This window comes from Pleuronectes platessa, chromosome 7, assembly GCF_947347685.1.
Source record: "Pleuronectes platessa chromosome 7, fPlePla1.1, whole genome shotgun sequence".
NCBI classification, from domain to species: Eukaryota; Metazoa; Chordata; class Actinopteri; order Pleuronectiformes; family Pleuronectidae; genus Pleuronectes; species Pleuronectes platessa.
In genome coordinates, this window is record NC_070632.1 from 26,013,105 (window position 1) to 26,033,494 (window position 20,390).

General features: G+C 39.8%; 1 protein-coding gene and 2 long non-coding RNA genes across 4 annotated transcripts in view; 1 reads left to right on the forward strand and 2 right to left on the reverse strand.

Annotated features, from left to right (window-relative positions):
* Nucleotides 1-1,717: 1,717 nt before the first annotated feature.
* LOC128444951 (uncharacterized) lies at nucleotides 1,718-2,705 on the reverse strand. Its single transcript, XR_008339219.1, has 3 exons — nucleotides 2,436-2,705; nucleotides 2,032-2,314; nucleotides 1,718-1,926 (listed from the first exon to the last, which is right to left on the reverse strand). It is a non-coding gene; the product is annotated as an uncharacterized LOC128444951 (long non-coding RNA).
* Nucleotides 2,706-8,537: 5,832 nt separating this feature from the next.
* The window catches only part of si:dkey-106n21.1 (solute carrier family 23 member 2), a 50,090-nt gene continuing 38,237 nt past the window's right edge, over nucleotides 8,538-20,390 (forward strand). The window contains exons 1-2 of the mRNA XM_053427673.1: nucleotides 8,538-8,729; nucleotides 9,275-9,361. Of these exons, the coding sequence (XP_053283648.1) occupies nucleotides 8,697-8,729; nucleotides 9,275-9,361 (120 nt within the window). The 5' untranslated portion in view covers nucleotides 8,538-8,696. The remainder of the gene's footprint in view (nucleotides 8,730-9,274; nucleotides 9,362-20,390) is intronic.
* On the reverse strand, nucleotides 9,921-11,780 carry LOC128444953 (uncharacterized). 2 transcript variants are annotated; one of them, XR_008339221.1, is made up of 4 exons: nucleotides 11,664-11,780; nucleotides 11,073-11,255; nucleotides 10,444-10,530; nucleotides 9,921-10,316 (listed from the first exon to the last, which is right to left on the reverse strand). It is a non-coding gene; the product is annotated as an uncharacterized LOC128444953 (long non-coding RNA). The 2 variants fall into 2 exon arrangements; XR_008339220.1 differs by having other exon boundaries at nucleotides 9,922-10,530.

A 20,390-nucleotide genomic window follows, 5' to 3' on the forward strand; every position in this document is an offset into this window, starting at 1 on the left:
GGAGGGTTTGAGGGTTAGGGTTGGAATTAGGTTGAGATTATGGTTAGGGTTAGGCATTTAGTTTGGATGGTGAAGGTTAGGGTAAGGGGCTAGGAAATGTATTATGTCAATGAGTGTCCTCACTAAGATAGAAGTGCAGACGTGTGTTTGTGTTCGTGCGTGACAGTTATGTTGGCTTCCTGACTTCACATCAGCACTAAGAATATACTACAACACATAATAGTGTGATTGAGTGTTTTTTGTGTGAGTGAGTGAGAGAGAAAGAGAGTAAACTGTACTCTAATGGAAAGCCAGTAGCAACAGCGAATACGCACACACACTGTCAGTAGTCACACACAAAGACATTAGTGCAAAGACGCACACATACAACCACAAGGCCACAATCATCTGATGTGCCCCCTGTGACAGTGGGAAATACACAGTCCGATACGCACGCACGCACGCACGCACGCACGCACGCACACACACAGTCCATGTCTTCAGAAGACATTCATTGACTTACTTTCAGTTCCTGGAGAATTGCTCTAGGTTTAATTATTGCTATAAATTATAAATACCTATTTCTCGTTTATCCAATTATCATAATAAATTTTAATTATTAATTAAATGGGTATCAACTTCCTTTAAGCGCAAGGGGTGAGACAAGTCCTCATGTGACTGTGTACAGATTCAGATTAACACAATATTAGTAAAAGGGGACACACACATCAACATGGACTCTTAGATATAGGCCTAGGTTTGCACCCTCTCACACACACTCATATAAACCTGTGCTGTCACACAAACACGCTTCACATTCACGTGAGGAGCCGGCCTCTGTTACAGTTTTTTTCGATTGCTTAAGCACGATTTTCAAAACAGGGCCCGGTGTTTCAAACACCAAACACAATCAGCACAACCACACACCCAATCAGCAGAACACCTCAGATCCTTTGCAAAACTAAACACTCTTGTAAAAACTATACACTTATTTATCAAAACCATATTTTTTTACCATATGAAAGACACACGCTTCATATGACTTAATTATGTTTGAGCCAGTTACACACTGCTGTTGATAACCTAAAACACTTTTAGCAATTATACTTCTCAGTGATTAGAGTACTGTAAGTGAAGTACACAGATAAAGTGCAAATAACAACAATACATTCACCAAACACTACACAAGACCAATGTTGCAGACTGATGAAATTATAATTTATTTTTTCCATAGATCCAAATAAATCAACATGGAGAATCACAAAAAAACACATCTCCCAGTTTTATGCTACTGCAAAAAATATTAGACATTATCTCTTCGCCTAGCTGGATCAGGCCAGAGAATTTCATCAACTTCACAGGCGATAGACTCATTTGCAAGACAACGTTGGAAGAACCGTCTTGAATGTCGAATCCATCCTTGCACAGATGCGGCGTCAATTTGGTCACAGGCCTCCTCCATGGCCTGAATGAGGGGTACTTGAATCTGGGGCCGGAGATCATAAACCCTCCACCGCCATGCCGAGAAAAACTCTTCTATTGGGTTTAAAAATGGAGAGTATGGTGGAAGGTATAGAACAGTAAACTGTCGATGTTGTTGAAACCAGTTTTGGACCTGAGCAGCGCGGTGGAATGACACATTGTCCCAGATGACAATTGATTGAATGTGGTGCATGTGGTTGAGTGCTGTTACGATGTTGTGCAAACGGTCCAAAAATGTGAGGATGTGAGGTGTATTGTAAGGACCCATGTTGGCATGACGGAGGAGGACCCCATTCTGAGTAATGGCAGCACAAAGGGTGATGTTACCCCCACGTTGCCCTGGGACATTGATGATAGCCCTGTGGCCAATTATATTTCTGCCTCTCCTTCTTGTCTTTGACAGGTTGAATCCTGCCTCATCATGAATTCATGTGGGATTGCTTCAGCATCCATCTGTAAAACTCTCTGAAATACAGTGAAAGACAAGATTGTGTAGTTCAGCATAGGTCTGGAATACAGTACATTTACCTGTAAAAAGTAAATCACAGGGCTAAAGTGAACAATACATACCTCCACATACTCATGCCGCAGCTGTTTGACCCTCTCTGAGTTCCGTTCAAAAGGCACTCGATATAGTTGTTTCATTTCAACCTGATGTCTTTTCAGGATGCGTGCCACTGTTGACTGAGAGACCTGATCAACATTATTGAAAATGGCCTGGTCATCGATAATGTTGGCTTGAATTTCTCTGAGCGTTATAGCATTATTTGCCAAAACCATGTTTATTATCTCTCTCTCTTGATCTTGTGTAAATATGGGCCCCCTTCCTCCTTGTCGTTCTCGACCCTCAATCCTATGTAGAACAAAATACATGTAACCTACTGTAAAATATCACAGGATGGGGTATCAAAAGTGCTGATATGGTGCATACAATAATCAGCTGATAACAGTAACTGAAGACAGATTTTGTTTACCTGTTTTCTTGTCGAAATGTCCTAATGACTGATGCCACCGTATACTGTATCTGCTGAGATTTGGCTGAACTCTTAGTCCAGCCTCCTTCAGTGTCAATCCATGGTTCACCACATGGTCCACTAGTGTTGCTCGAATATCATTAGATAAATTTGGTCGTCTTCTTCTTTGAACCTGTTCTCCCCCTGCTTCAGGTCTTCCTCTTCCTCTTCCTCCTCCTCGGCCTCTACCTCTACCTCTGGCATGGCCTCCGCCTCCGCCTCTTCCTCTTCCTCCTTCTCCTCCTCCTTCTCCTCCTCCTCCTCCTTCTCCTTCTCCTCCTCCTCCTCCTCCTTGAATTCCCCCTCTCACCCTCAGTCTTCTTCCTCTTCTGACTCCTTCCATTTTGGTTGAAGCCAGGTGAACTCACTTGCTGCATTTTTATAGTGCTTAAACCTGATTGGTGTGTCTTCAATTAAGCAGTCATGTGTTTGTGCACCTGATGGCTGTGTTTAACCAATTGGCCCATAGGGGTGGTCATTTGACAGTCAGTGCTTTGGAATTGCAAGGAAGTGACATCATGATATCCTTCTGTGTTTAATGTATACAAGTGTGTTTAGTGTTTTGCAGATCACTGTTTGTATTGTTTTGCAAAAAGTGTGAAGCTGACATTGTGCTTAGTGTGGTGCAGATCTGGGCCCTTGTTCTGCTCCTTGAGTGTAAGGTTGGATAATTGTGTAAAACTTTTGAATTTAGTGTTTATGCAATCGTAAAAAACTGTAAGCGCAAGGCACTAATAAGCTGCCCCCTCCTGCTGCACGGCTCCTGCCCATTTCCTGTTAACTTCACGGAATACTGAGCCATCAGAGGACCAGTCTGACCTTGACTGAGAAGGAAATGAGAGTTTACACACTCTCCTGTTTCTGTCTATATCTGTAGTAGCTGACCCCAAGTGAGAAATGAAAAATCTCTAGACATATGCTATTGTTAAGTGCAGTTACTAGTCATGTGATGTATTTGGATTCAGTGATGCTGAAATGTATCAATTGCAAACTCACTCAGTCTCCCAGTATACTCTGTAATCATGACTGTGTTGACATGCACACTACTCTCCTGCATGAGGCTATTCCTGGTGTTGGAGGAAACAACATTACAGCACTAGTTCCATTACCAATGAGAGTGGCTATAGGGTTGTACCCTCCGCAACTAGTCAACAGTGGTCACCCGTAGTTACCTGTAGTTTGCCTTTCACTGATACACAACACAGCGTGGGGTTCTCTGCACAGACGCGTTCACAAATCATTTGCATTATTCGATTGAGAGGTGGAGCGGCCTGGTGCAGCAGAAAGAGACAGACGTATTACTTCGCTGCAGAGATCATATGATCTTGTCTACAGCACTTCAACACCGTTGTCAGCTTTTAACACCACAAAGTCTCTTGACATCTACGTCTGTGTCTTCTACGTGTATGTCACCGCTTACTCACCAGGAAATATTTGTTGGCTTTTATTTAGATGAATTCTTCCAGGAAAGGGTTAAAGTGCTGCTGACTCTTTTTCATGATGTTTAAATGCAGCCTGATAAACTTCGGAGCTAATCAAATAAACACTAAGTAAACTTCCGGTCCTGATAACTTTTGGTGAGTTTTGGTGTTAGTTAAAGTAAGAGCAGGTCAGCAGGAAACTCCAGCAGGGTACAAACCAACCTCCTGATCATTGAGTAGCCGTGGACCGGAGAGAAACTCTGTATCTTTACTGTTTGTTTCCACTGTTCTTCAACTCAGTAACTTTACATTAAAACGCTCCTCTTGTCTCACTGTGTGTGTCGTTCTGAGCGAGTGAGTGGGGGCAGAGCCCTGGGGCCGTTGTGTGTGTTTGTGTCAATGCGGAGGACACACTTACACAACACACACACATTTTCTCGCGTTCCTGGTATTTCACATGATGGCCTATATGATGATGTCGAACATATGATGTTCATAATCATCGTAACGCATTACATATGATGAACATTCATGTCCTTCATGTAAATTGATTTGTTCCGTTCATTGTTTACAAAAAATATGTGCCGTGATTGTATATGTATGAATATGCACAACACTGCCCAGGATCAATATATTTTAGCAATGGATGATTAAAATATTATGGCTGATAATCAATATCCCTTTTCAGAAAATGAATGGGATTTTTACTTACAAAACCATGGTGTTGAGCTTTGTCGAAGATAGTGGAGTAACGACAAGCTTGAACAAAAACAAAAGTGTATAAATAAATACAATATGTTTAAATTGTTATTTTCTTTATAAAGTTTAAATGCTATTCCTATTGCAGCCTTACTTATACTGAGTGCCCCAAAGTAAAGCAGACAAGAATATTAATTTATCATATACCAACGTCACATAATTGCCGTTTCCTGCATGTAAGTAATGTTCACATCAACCAACTTGTTACTAAGACGGAGAAGCTTTGCACAAGTGCCTTGATATCAAACAGACATATAGAATCATTTACTTTTGAACTGGATGAATTCAGCTTAAACGACCTATAAATACTCATTCAAAACTACTAAAAACAGGCAAAGAGAGATTTGAAAAAATGAAAAAAAAGAAGCTGTAAAACAGTTTCAATAAAAACTGATGAGGTATCAAATATCCCACTGGTGCATCCAAACAAAGAAATTTGTCTATCCCCTTTCAAGTGGGTCTGCAAGTCATAAAAAGATCTAAGAGCTGGCAACAACATGTGTATAAAGCACTGTGTCTGGTTATCACACTCGTTACAACAATGAAACTGTCACTTCATCTCCTTTTGAAATAGTTTAATTTCTCATGCTGCAATAAAATCCCTGTACTTACACAGGACCCAGAGGTGATGTCTGCAACCCCAGACTTGACTTTGCCCAGGTCTGTGTAGGCCTGCAGCGACACATCTTGTTTTAGGATATACTGTCACCCTGTGGACAAAAATAGTTTTTCAGTCTGAAGCATTCACAGGTTTGTGTGTTGTAATGAAAATAGTTGACCTCAGTTCGGCTCCGTACTTGGATTCATCGTTGACTCGTAGCTGCTTTGTTTCCCACCACTTTTAAACTAAAGGTGCTGATTGTTCCACTTCATGATCTATTTAGTGTCATAAATCCTTTATTGGACAGGAGATACGGTTTCATGTGTCTCTTCTTGGAATGTGAATGTCTGTGAGGCCTGAACAAATGTCTTTGTTCGTACTCATACATTGTTGACATCAGATGATGCTGTGTGGGCCGGTAGTGTTAATATAATTATTCCGCTTTCCACTCGTTTCATTTGCAATTGGTTTGGAGAGTCAAATATTTGAAAGAAAGTGTTCACAAGGGTAAGGTTGGGATATAAAGCTAGGCGAAAATTAAAAATGAATTCTCGAGGCAGGGTAAGGGTTAGGGGCTGCAACTACATTTTGGTCAGACTGCAACATTACACATCAGCAAGTCTTAAGCAGGCCATTTCAGTAATGGCAACAGATAACTTTGTACAAGGCTAATACTATGTTGTGTTATTTTAAGGCAGTTCACTAAGTGTTTCAGCTGTTTCAACAGTAGCCTGTATGGTTAACCATAAGTCCCATAGACACAGTCGGCCTATCTAAAATCAAGTATGTAGTGTGTATACTGTTTGATAAAAGAATCAAACAACACATTCCGCCTGTTGTCTGTCGTTCTCTTCAAACTGTTTTGTGACTTTATCATTCTCATGAAGTGTGAATCCAGCCTGTGCTGTGTGTGTGTGTGTGTGTGTGTGTGTGTGTGTGTGTGTGTGTGTGTGTGTGTGTGCGTGTTTGTGTGTGTGTGTGTGTGTGTGTGTGAGTGTGAGTACGTGTGTGTGTGTGTGTGTGTGTGTGTGTGCGCAGCTAGGTTACAAAGCCATCACTTAACAGAGGAGGTGGTTTAAGACACTAACTTTCAGCCACCTACAAAGCCTTTTCACTCCCCAGACAGCTCAACACCCATTCACACCCCAACTACAGTGACCCTAATGTTTGGGACCAAGATATTATGCCACATACCAAGATGTTTGGCCAGACCAACTAACAAACATGGGTAAACAAGATGGACGCCAACTGCAAAAAAATACAAAATAACTAAACCAATCAAACTGCCTGGTTCGGAATCGTTGTTTGCTTCAGTATCTGCCTGTCAGACTCCAGTTCTGCACCCCTGTGTTTTACCTGCCTAAGATCAAGTGCAACTTTTACAACAAAGAACCATACAACTTCAACAGTCTGAGTCTGTACATTGCATTTTGAGTCCAGTCCACTATGCTCTGACTGCTGAGATGGTGTCAACCAGTTTCAACAGTGTGTAAGCTATATAACATGTTGCCTCAAACAGAAACTACTCTGTTGGTTCATCAGAACATTGATAAATCACAATACAAATTCTCAATATAAATTCTCAGTTCTGATTGGCTGTCAGGTGACGGGTATATATTGCACATATTACATTGCATATTCAACAGTTAAACTAGTATTAAGGAATTCTGACTGGCATTTTATGTTAACCTGCTTAAATACATATTGCTTGATAAATGCTAACTGTTTGCTGGGTAAGAAAACATGCAGTGTCAGATGAAAAATTACATCACAGCAGAAAAAATGCTAATAAGAAGGCGTTATCAGACTGACATAGTGTTAAAGAAATATTACATGTGAATATCAAGCTCTGTTCCTCTTGGGAAATGAATTCACACATCCTAAATTTGTCTTCTGGCATGGTAATGTGGATAGGTGATATTTACATCTTGGACATTTTGTTTTTACAACTCCCAAACATTTCTATCCGGAGCAAGGGTTAACAAGTGCATTTCACATAATTTTCCGACCCTCCCACGTGTCTAGCATGTGAGCTTATGTTGTGTGAAGTAGAATTTTCATTTCCCAAATACCAAACATCAGCAGTCAGCTGCTTCTGGCCCAGAAGAACCTTTTCACAGTGACTTATCTCTAATGACGAGTCTTCCAAAGATGCCATGACATAGGACTGAAATGATTTCACATTCCCTGAGCAAGAAAATGGGTTCCCATTTTTATTCTGGACGGTGATAAACAACCCAGTCTCATCAGAAAACGTTCAATGGCAACGTTGGTCCACTTGGAACGACGTTACCATCTCACAATCTGGCCTCTCAGATTGTGAGATGGTAACATTTAGTCCTCCCATTGTTTTGCATTGGCGTGTTCTCAGGTCACGTGACTCTCAAGCTCCCGTCTGCGGAGAGGAAAACATGGCGGAGATTCCCTGTTTTTTCAGATAAAAATATCATTTTGTAACTTAGTTTGGGCATAAAAATACATTCTGAAACCATTTCTAGCGAGAAATGTGCTCTTTGCTTCCACATACTTCAGCCAGTTCGTGCTTATGATAAATATTTTAATAGTTATCAGGCATGTTTTTATCGTTGCTATGATGGTTGCCATGCCACCACGGCGCAGCTTGGTGTTTAAATCACAGTCCCTGCGTGGTGTCCTTCAGTGATCGTGAATGTTATTCATGTTATATAATAGTAATATTTGAGGCTAGATTACATCTCTAATGAGAAGGATCCTGCGAGTCTGTTTATACCGAGGCCGGCCCGAGTGCGCGACCGGACCGAGTGCGCGAGCGGACATGACGTGTGGCTGTCGTAAAAACCCTATTTGTAAACAACCAGTCCTTTAACTCGGGGCTGCGTCATAAACACGGAGCGCTTCTGTCAGGTAAGTAGTTTATTGTTTTTAAAGATCGTTATGATCTAGGGTTACAGTCCGAGTGCGGAGAGAGTCCGTCAATCCACACTATGGACGCTGTTCATGAGCTAATACGCCATTGTTAGCCACATGCTTCAGCCCACGGTAGCCTGTGCTACCTGGGAGGTGAATACATGGTTGTGGAAACCAGTTCAAGACACTTAGCTCATCATTGAGGGACGCTACAATATAAATATAAACATGAATTTGATTTATGAATGCTTTAGATTGATAAGGAGTGTATTTGTCTACTATTACTCCACAATATCAGATCAATTTGGTTCAATGTATAGTATGCAATATGACAATAATGTTTTCATGTTATGGAGTTGCGATTCATTTTATAAAACAATGGCTATGTTCTGTTTTTTAATCAAGGAGGATCAAAGTGAAGCTACAGGAGTTTCATTAACGTCAACAACTTGGACCGAACACTTTGTTTTGCTTGATGAAGAGCAGGAAGGGCAGCCTGGAGAGAAAGAGAAGCCGGGTTGAGCCCACTACCATCATCCACGTACCACAAGGAAGATGAGGGAGAGAAATGATCCTAGCATTAAAGAGGTACTTTTAAGTTATATACCAGAAAAACCACACTGAAAGAATTTTGATCAATCATGCTTCCCTGCTGTGATTGTTTAACTGGGAAAACAACTTTTTCCACAGGAAGGCAAGTAAATTTAAGGAATACATGTGCAAAGTTTTCCTCTGTTATGTATAATGATGACCCCCATCAAACATAATGTTAGCAATATTTACACCTTTTAATTTATACTGTTTATTTCTGTCTACATGTGTGAATTTGCCTTCATTAGTTTCAGAAAAGAGCGATGATGTATCGGTCAGTGGGCGGCAGCACGAGACTCCGCAAACTAGTCTGTAAGCAAAGTAGACGAAGGCATCGAGGTTGCGGCCTGCCATCATTGTTATTTTGCTTAAGGGACTGAATATGTTTCATGCAGAAATATTAGCATTTCCCTTATATCTACCAAAACTGCTTGTTTCACAGACTGCAGTTTTGTTTTGGTCTGATGTGGTGTGCAAATACAACCGTATCTGCAATGGGTTGTGGGGCATTAACATTTGTAACTCTAATTTTGTTTTGACAGACTGTGAAAAGAACGTTGAGAACATCACCACTCTACAGGAAGACACAGTCCAGTAATGGGTGTCAGAAGTTCAGTAGTGAACGACAGGTACTGTGGAAAAATGTGTGTCATTGTTGTACAATGTCCTTTGACTCTGTTTAAACAAGGTCAACACAAAAAGGTTTGATTGTAAACTGATATCGGTACGAATTCATGTTATTCTCCTCTTCAAAAGAAACAAACAATCAAAATTACCTGCAGAAAGCCCTTGATGGACGCTTTAGCTGCATCGTCAGACTGGTGAGACAGCAAGATGCCAACTTTAATGCCAATTTATTTGTGTAACATTCTGTGACCAAATGTATAGATAACTTTTTGTAGATTGTAAAAATAGATAACCCATTTATTACAAAAAAACGACACTAGAATTACCGCACTGCGTTGTATGACTCCGCTAAGCAGTGCAGTGTCCGTCTACTGTATCTCTTGACAACTGAAACCATAAGATGAGGTCAGTGTGGCCTTGACCTTTTTACTTAGACTTCACCACTTAGACAACCAGACCTGTGTGCTTTGCTGTGACTATAAATGACTGGAACCTCAGATAAAGAAAGTTATTTTCTGACTTCCATAACTGAGGCATTCTCTACAGAATGTAACTTTCTTTATCTGAGGTTCCAGTCATTTATAGTCACTGCAAAGCACACAGGTCTGGTTGTCTAAGTGGTGAAGTCTAAGTAAAAAGGTCAAGGCCACACTGACCTCATCTTATGGTTTCAGTTGTCAAGAGATACAGTGTCATTTATATGAGAGAAAATATGTAGACGGACACTGCACTGCTTAGCGGAGTCATACAACGCAGTGCGGTAATTCTAGTGTAGTTTTTTTGTAATAAATGGGTTATCTATTTTTACAATCTACAAAAAGTTATCTATACATTTGGTCACAGAATGTTACACAAATAAATTGGCATTAAAGTTGGCATCTTGCTGTCTCACCAGTCTGACGATGCAGCTGAAGCGTCCATCAAGGGCTTTCTGCAGGTAATTTTGATTGTTTGTTTCTTTTGAGGAGGAGAATAACATGAATTCGTACCGATATCAGTTTACAATCAAACCTTTTTGTGTTGACCTTGTTTAAACAGAGTCAAAGGACATTGTACAACAATGACACACATTTTTCCACAGTACCTGTCGTTCACTACTGAACTTCTGACACCCATTACTGGACTGTGTCTTCCTGTAGAGTGGTGATGTTCTCAACGTTCTTTTCACAGTCTGTCAAAACAAAATTAGAGTTACAAATGTTAATGCCCCACAACCCATTGCAGATACGGTTGTATTAGCACACCACATCAGACCAAAACAAAACTGCAGTCTGTGAAACAAGTTTTGGTAGATATAAGGGAAATGCTAATATTTCTCCATGAAACATATTCAGTCCCTTAAGCAAAATAACAATGATGGCAGGCCGCAACCTCGATGCCTTCGTCTACTTTGCTTACAGACTAGTTTGCGGAGTCTCGTGCTGCCGCCCACTGACCGATACATCATCGCTCTTTTCTGAAACTAATGAAGGCAAATTCACACATGTAGACAGAAATAAACAGTATAAATTAAAAGGTGTAAATATTGCTAACATTATGTTTGATGGGGGTCATCATTATACATAACAGAGGAAAACTTTGCACATGTATTCCTTAAATTTACTTGCCTTCCTGTGGAAAAAGTTGCTTTCCCAGTTAAACAATCACAGCAGGGAAGCATGATTGATCAAAATTCTTTCAGTGTGGTTTTTCTGGTATATAACTTAAAAGTACCTCTTTAATGGTAGGATAATTTCTCTCCCTCATCTTCCTCGTGGTACGTGGATGATGGTAGTGGGCTCAACCCGGCCTCTCTTTCTCTCCAGGCTGCCCTTCCTGCTCTTCATCAAGCAAAACAAAGTGTTCGGTCCAAGTTGTTGACGTTAATGAAACTCCTGTAGCTTCACTTTGATCCTCCTTGATTAAAAAACAGAACATAGCAATTGTTTTATAAAATGAATCGCAACTTCATAACATGAAAACATTATTGTCATATTGCATACTATACATTAAACCAAATTGATCTGATATTGTGGAGTAATGGTAGACAAATACACTCCTTATCAATCTAAAGCATTCATAAATCAAATTCATGTTTATATTTATATTGTAGCGTCCCTCAATGATGAGCTAAGCGTCTTGAACTGGTTTCCACAACCATGTATTCACCTCCCAGGTAGCACAGGCTACCGTGGGCTGAAGCATGTGGCTAACAATGGCGTATTAGCTGATGAACAGCGTCCATAGTGTGGATTGACGGACTCTATCCGCACTCGGACTGTAACCCTAGATCATAACGATCTTTAAAAACAATAAACTACTTACCTGACAGAAGGAAGATGACATCGTGGTCTTCCAAGCGCTCCGTGTTTATGACGCAGCCCCGAGTTAAAGGACTGGTTGTTTACAAATAGGGTTTTTACGACAGCCACACGTCATGTCCGCTCGCGCACTCGGTCCGGTCGCGCACTCGGGCCGCTCGGCTCGCGCACTCGGGCCGGCCTCGGTATAAACAGACTCGCAGGATCCTTCTCATTAGAGATGTAATCTAGCCTCAAATATTACTATTATATAACATGAATAACATTCACGATCACTGAAGGACACCACGCAGGGACTGTGATTTAAACACCAAGCTGCGCCGTGGTGGCATGGCAACCATCATAGCAACGATAAAAACATGCATGATAATTATTAAAATATTTATCATAAGCACGAAGTGGCTGAAGACTGTGGAAGCAAAGAGCACATTTCTCGCTAGAAATGGTGTCAGAATGTATTTTTATGCCCAAACTAAGTTACAAAATTATATTTTTATCTGAAAAAACAAGGAATCTCCGCCATGTTTTCCTCTCCGCAGACGGGAGCTTGAGAGTCACGTGACGTGAGAACACGCCAATGCAAAATAATGGGAGGACTACATGTTACCATCTCACAATCTGAGAGGCCAGATTGTGAGATGGTAACGTCGTTCCAAGTGGACCAACGTTGCCATTGAACGTTTTCTGATGAGACTGGGTTGTGATAAAGAACATAGTACTCATGTTTGTTATATATCCAAAGCATCTCACACTCCATGCATGGTGAAAGGAGAAGGGAATGTAAATGTTTATGGGTCAGCTTAGATTTCAATTGTTGGAATAGTTTCAAAGGCTGAATTCTAAATGACTGATGTTGGTGCCACAGCGGTCGGCACAATATTTTGACAGTCTAAAGTTCAAGCAGAAATCATGAAAGAAGATATATTTGCTTCGATTCTATTTGCCTACTTCCTTACACACTTTCTATCGAAAGTCTACAATTGTGATCACACTGACAAGTGAGCTATGGCAACATGCGGTGCATCAAAATGGTCAAAAAGTGTAAAACTATGGTCATTTCTTACTCCTCAACATGTGCCATCTTAGCTATGTCATGGAAGGGGAAGGAAAACCAGTGTTTGTTCACATTTGTAATATGGCGTGTAATTGCCATGTTGTATAACACATGAGTTAAGGCAATGAACAAATCAGCTGGCAGGTATTTTGGCGAGTGGGTATCGCTCAGATTATTCAAATTATCCAGCAACACCCATCCTTTCATTATCTATTCCACTTCTTTGACGCTTGCATGTTACGGAGCAAACCCTGGACAGGTTGTCAACTTAGACAGCTATTCACATTTACACTGGACTATGGTGGAATCCGATCGTGATGGTAGATCCTGATCGTGGTGGCTGCTGGCTGTGGACTATGATTACAACAAGACTGCTTGTTGTTTGATATACAATATGTAAATGGTAAATGATTTTATATTTATATAGCTCTTTTCTAGTCTTGATGACCACTCAAAGCGCTTTACAGTACAGTTTTTACATTCACCCATTCACACACACATTCATACAGTGCATCTATTCGCAGCACTTTGTTATTCCATGGGGGCCATTCGGGGTTCAGCATCTTGCCCAAGGACACTTCGGCATGCAGATGGGTCAGACTGGGGATCGAACTGCCTACCTTCAGGTTGGAGGACGACCACTCTACCCCTCAGCCACCGCCGCCCTATGTCTACTCACATACTCCGTTACTGACAATAATCCTGCAATTCATTTACTTTCCATTATGTTACAAATTGTTTATCCTAACCAGTACATATAAATACTCTTATTTTTCTGATGTTCTCCGTGACATCTTTTGCACTTCTCTCCATCCGGACAGAGGGATCCTTCACATGTGGCTTCACATGTGAAGCCACAAAGATTTTTCTCCTGTTAAAACGCTGGTAGTTTTTCCTAACTCTTGTTGAGGGTTAAGGGCAGAGGATGTCACACGTTGTTAAAGCCATATGAGACAAATTGTGATTTGTGAATATGGGCTATACAAATAAAATTTGATTGATTTGATTGATGACATTTAGAAATCGTTGAGGCAACGTAGATTACCCAGGGGCGAGAATGCATACAAACTCTCTTGCTGACTGAAAATAATTCATTCAAAAACAGCATGAGGATTAAGGTTCAAGATTACAAGCCGTTGAGTTGGTCATTTTATAAGATTAGATTCATTTAGTGGGTTTTATTGGTAAGGGGCAGGCATTGAGTGGGAAAGATGTAAGAAATCAGGAATCAGGATTGTTAGGGTTCAAACATCAGGTGGTCGAACTCTTTGATGGTCAAACACTAAGGACCACAAAATTAGAGTGTCAGGTCAATTTACTTAAATTGCTCGACCCTGTCGCAAGCTTGTCACACCTTCTACCCTCCTCCAGGGATTTAAGGTGGTTGCTGGACAAGACATGACATACATTATTGCATTTGTATATGCCACAGTGTCGTTCTCTTCAGGAATGCAGTACATCTTACTGCGTTCCTTTAATCGGTGCACCTAACGCACATCCTGCTATGTACCAAAACCAAAAAGACACAACAAAGGTTGCACTTTGGGTGGATCATGACGTGGCTTATCGGGATCATGGGAGTTGTTTTCACCACAGAGGCCGTCATTGTCAGTCAAATTGGCCCAGTTAATCTTTTTCACTAAGGCAAGTAAAACCGGTTAAAACAAAGGATAAAGCAGTGTCATCTAAACAAATCGTCTTGGAGGGGCTTTGAGCTGAGCTCCAACTAACTTTTGCTAAAATCTTTATTCTGATAATTTAAGATCCAGAAATTTAGGAGGTTGAACATGGAGATTGGGGGATTATATCTGGCCAATGTGATTTTTGGCCCATTTGTACTTTGTGGTTTACCATAAATTGTATTGTAAAATGAATTAATGCATGTGCGATAACGGCCCCTGTAAGAATCTAAGAGCATGCACTGGCTATATTAATAGATAATGACACTGAATAATGTGCTTATATATGGTTGTTGTGTTGTTTTAACCAAGGTCGAACTAAAACAGTTAGAAATTAAACAATAAAGCTACTCAGTTTATCATTTTGGAGAATGATTATCTTTATAAAAGCCGAGACATGGTTTTTATTGCTTTTAACAGTGTCAAAGTCTATAGGTAGGGTGAAGGCGACATGAGGTGACAGTTACACTCATGTTGATCACTTGCTTGCCCACAGGTCTTCTTTTGTTCTGAGCATCATGAGTGTCAATGGTTAGTTACTCACATGTTTTGCTGTCGCTGTCTAGAGGATCTGTGTGATTGTTAGAGACGATTGGTAACATTCTGTTGGGTTTCAAGAAAAGGTGCACACATATTTGTTACAACTTATTATAAATTTAGGTGGTGTTTGTAAAAATCTGAATGATCTTTTATGTTCTGACCAGCATATCTTCTGATTTAGGCCATGTTGAAGAAATGGAAATATTACATGAATAAAGTTGTAATTTTTCTGGTGAAATATCAGAAGATCAATCTGTAGTATAACTTTAAGTCTCACAAATAACAAAATACTCAGTAGTCACAACCACGTTAGATTATCATGAGTGTCAGGACTTTCAAAAGATTGTGTAAGAAAACTGAGTCTATTCGATAAAAAGAACTCTCTTTCGTAGTAGGAAATGTTTGGCAGTGGTCTTCTGTTTGGTTACATCTGCAGGATTTTTAGCGCAAGCAAGCACAGGTTTCATTTGCATAGAATGTACAAAAAAAATGTTGTCTTTAGTTTCGTAAAATTATCACCTTTTCATTATTTATACTAATAATGAATTTATGTGAATGAATTTACTTTTCTCGTCAAAATTTTACAATTTGATACTCCTAGTACTATGACTTCATTATTAAAATCTATAATTAGAATTATAAAAAGAATTGTTTTAATATGGAGTCCATCGTTTTTTTTGTGCTGTCTTTGGGTCACTGTCTTCTGCAAATGAAGCTAAAAATGGCACTAGTATAGCTTAATCAACACTGTTGTGAACTGTAAGAGGCTTAAAGGACAAAGAGTATTTTCAGTGCAACTAGCTCCATGTCAAATTCTTTTTAACACCTGCTGCACACTATTTCAACAGCAGCCTTGGGAAAAACTCCATCAAGTGACAAAATGACCTGTGTTAATGGGAAAAAGTCAAACTCATCAAGGATTTAAGAATTTTGAAACTTGTTGGACCTGTGGTTGTTTCCGTGTGTCATTTAAAATGACATGAGTGTCTTCTGACCTTGGGAAATTCATGAAATACCATGACCCTTGGGCCTCTTTGTGGAAATGATGAAGGTACATGACAAAAGTGTGACATGAGAAAAGAAAAAAAGGTTGCCCTGGGCAAAACACTGACGGCCTTTCATGATCGCTAAGGCCCTCTTCAGGCCTGACATATATGGTCACCTGATTACAAGTACAAGTGTGAACGCCCAAGATGCTTGAGAATGCATTTCATTATGGATCATTCAGAACACAGTCTAGGATGGTCTGGGGAAAATATGATCTTATTCTACTGGCTGTGTGAGGGGGGATGTGTCGACGGTCACACTGAGAGATCACAGCTGAATAGATGTCTTGGACCAGCTACAGCACATGTGTCAAACTTATGCCCCGCGGGCCACATCCGGCCCGTGAATGAATTATCTTTGGCCCGCATGATAAAATCTATTTACTATTAGAGCTGGCCCACCGACAGTCTTGTGCAAGTTCACATCTCTCATGAACTAGTATAAAGTTGCAGATAGAGCCATAAGCAATTAATGAAGCTGATTTTATTACTTGTATTTATATATGCATTATTTATATTTCATTTATTTCATAATTAATGTTGTTTTATCGGCAATACTCTATAGGCCTTGTTAGTTCAAGGTTCAATATTTGCACTAAGGTTCTTTCAATAAGTTTTCAATAAATGTTGAACCCATCTGGCCCTTGACTTGCAGCAATTTTTTTATTTCGGCCCCCTATGTATTTGAGTTTGACACCCCTGAGCTACAGCGTCAAACCTCAAATAGTTTCACACTTCTCAATATCATCATTGGCGAGAACTTATTGGTCTTCTATCTTTAAGTTACTGCATTGAAACCGTTGAAAAATATGAGACCTTTATCAGAGCTAGCACAATGTTAAGCACATATACACAAAACTATGGTATAAAGTGAGGTACATTTTAAAGTTTCGAATACAAAATAAATAAATAAATTCTCAATTCTGATCAAGTAAAACTGACACTGAAGAGGAACATGTCATCAAAAAAAGGTAACGTTTTAATGTGGTCTAATATTAATAGATTAATAAATATATTTGTAAATTAAAATAGCTATTTAAACACAAGAGTCATCTGAAAAATGTCGCCTAAGCAGATTTGACTGTCAGGTTTGTTGGGGAATGTTTCAATCAAGGTCATGTCAGAGTGAAATAATATTAAATATTTCAATCACTCAAAAATGTATGTATAGATATAAAATTTACACTAAATAGCAAACTACATTTCTTCAAGAAAAGAAAATTAAAGCTCGTAGTTTTTCTTGCATGGTAATGAAACTTTCACCAATTTCTTTCCAACACTAGGTTTTGCTTCTACTTGGTTAAACTAGTTGACTTATGGTTTAATCTTAATTGCAATCGAACCTGTGTCAACTTGTGTCTCTGCAAATCCCTCACATGTATTATATTGCTAGAGTGGCTCCTGACCCAGAAGAACCATTTCTCAGTAACTGCCCTCTCATGTCAAGTCTTCCAAAGATGCCATGACATAGGAGGGAATCCATTTTTCATCCTCTAAGCAAGAAAATTGTTTCCCATCCAGCATGTGGGACAGTGATATTGAGTGTGTTATTCCAGTTTATTTCATATCCAGAGCGTCACAAATTTCTGGGCATGCATGGAAATAGTGAATATCAGTACTTTTGGGTCAGATGAGGTCTCAAATTTTGAAGACTCTACAGACCAGAGAACATTTTACATTAAAGACCAGATAAAATTTATTATCATGCACAGAACCATTTACATTTGTGTAGGTGTCTGCAAACTCTCAGTTAACTGTCTATTTAAATTGTTCTCACATGGGAGCAGCACAGTTGCTACACAGTAACAGGCAGTTCATAGCAATAACTCAAATAGGTTTTAATCAAATTTTACTCTAAATTACAGAGTTGATTGGATCTTGGTAGATTTCTTCAAGTGTTGATTGTGAATAGGTCAACCATAGCATTGTTAGCCTAACCCTTAGAGAGAAATCACAATTACCAAAAATGTGTACCTCAAAACCCAGTGTTGGATAGTCGACCTCTCCACATCAGCAGCCGCCATCCAGGTTGTGCAGGTGCTCCTCTGTCAGTCATCACATCAAACCTATTTAATTTTTGGTTATGATTGGTCCAACCTGTCTCCGGATTGATGAAAATCTGTCTGAATGTAAGAGGTAAGACCAAAAAGTTAAAATAATTCAAGCTACCATTATTTAGACGTAAGGGTATTGTTAAACGTGGGAGACATCAGTGTTTTTATGATAAGTCACATTGAGGATATCATTAAAACTGACTAAACTACTTTTCACGAGATGGTGAATTAAAGTATTACTGTCTGTGGACCATCAGAAATAATAAAACATACTTTATATAGTGATACATTATATCGATAACTATGCTGACTAATTCAGAGATACAAATGTATTGAAAAAAGATTTGACGAATGACTTTGGTTGAGGTCAGGGTAAGATTCAACTTTTGATGAAATAACCTTTACTACTGGTGGTATTGAAAGTTACAATAAAAAGATCCTTTGTAAAGGCAAGTTGCTAACGTTTTGTGATACGTTTTAAACTGATTTGTAATAGAGCGTCACTGCAGGCATTAGTCCCAGAGTGAGAAATGATTAATGTGAGTTCATGTGAGTTAGTGTAACACAATATTCAGTTTGAGACATAACGTGATATTAATGACAGTGTCATCCTCTACAATTGTCAGGCATAACGATGCCTGACAATTGACCCCATGTTATCACGTGTCACATAACGATGTGACACGTGATTACATGGGGTCCATCATAGCGCAGGTAAAAAGGTGGTGAAACAGCCATGAATCAAATTAGACAACAGAGTTCCATGCACCGAAACACTCCACCATGATATTCATCATCAAAAATACTAGGTAAGATATGATAAGAGGAGACCATCCTAATGTGTATGACAAAGTGATTCATGTGACAAACGTGCTTGTCTACTCTCTTAGGATCCACTCGTCACACACCAGTAGGCACATGACTGTAAGTCAGGGTAACTAAAGCCTACATTCACTTAGCGGCAGACCAGAAACATCTTAGAGCCACGGAGGAGATTACAAAATAACACAGCCGCTCTCTTTTTGACTGCGATACTCTGTTTCCCTGGTGACACGAGGCAGTCACTTGTCCTCTTAGGTCTGTTCTCGGTCTGACCCCCACCGCGCGTGTGTGTGTTTGAGCAGTCTTCACTTAGGTCCTAAGAAGCAACTGTACAACATCTTGCATTCTGATCCAGAATGCAACTCACGACAGAGGAGAAAATAGAGCTCGGGCTCAAGGACCAGGGGTCAGTCAATCCTGCATTTACGGTAAGTCAAGTGTCATCTCAGTTCTTCAGTCAGACTTTGTGACACCAACAAAATCAAAGTTTCAAACAGGTTGCTGTGTGAGGTTGTACTGCAAGTGAGGAGCCTTTTGAAATGATTTTTTTTGTTGAGTTTTTCTAACAGAGCAGGATAAAGTGAAGTACAGGGCTATTTACTTACAGCAGTAAGAGCTAAAAGTAAGCCACTGTGGAATGTAGAATGCCCAAAGTGTGCATGGGTTCCACAAAAGACAGGCTGTTTGAGCGGTAGTACAGTTTAATGGTGTGTAGTAAAAGATCAGATCAGTCTGTCACACTGTATCAAACATCCTCAACTAGAAGTGCTTGATATAAAGTCCCGCAAGACACAGAAAGTTAATAAAGAGGGGACATGTGGTATATATGTAATTGTGTGTGTGGGTGAGAATTCTCAGAAGGTCTGGCATCATGGGGTGTGCAAGTGTACACAGCTGACTCCAACGTTGATGTTTCCCCTTCTTTTCTCCTCATCCCAAATAACACAAGAATTTGGGAAAGTGGGAACACAAAACACTCGCAGATGTGTCAACACGTCAGGCTGTCAACACTTGTACTGGGAAAAGGCTTCATTCATTATTATTTTCCCATATTGTACACAACCTGACAGTCAAACAAGAGAGAGACTAAAACAAGGTTTCATAATAAATGTTAAGGCTTTGATCAGGTAAGCAGTCACACGTCAGTACAGTGTCCATAAAGCGTTTTAAAACCTAAATGTTCCTCTTGTAGTTTCTCCTTCTGTTCACACATATTATCACAAAATCACCCTGATTAAACCCAGTTGTGCAGAACATTAAAGTTTATTAGTGTTTCTTTTCTCTATTGTGACTGTTGTATATCGGAGTCAAGTGATGTGTGACTTATTTGTAGAAGTCACATTGAGCTGCGTTTTAAACACACAAAGGATGTGTCGCCACGGCAGATATTGTCATCCCCTGCCGGACTTAATCTGAAATGCTGAATTCCTTATTAAATGGCTTGTTAAGACTTGATGCAAGTGAGAAATAAAGGCAGTCACAGGCTTGTAATAATGCGTAACTGATTCAGACCAGAATCAAACAGATACTCATGGT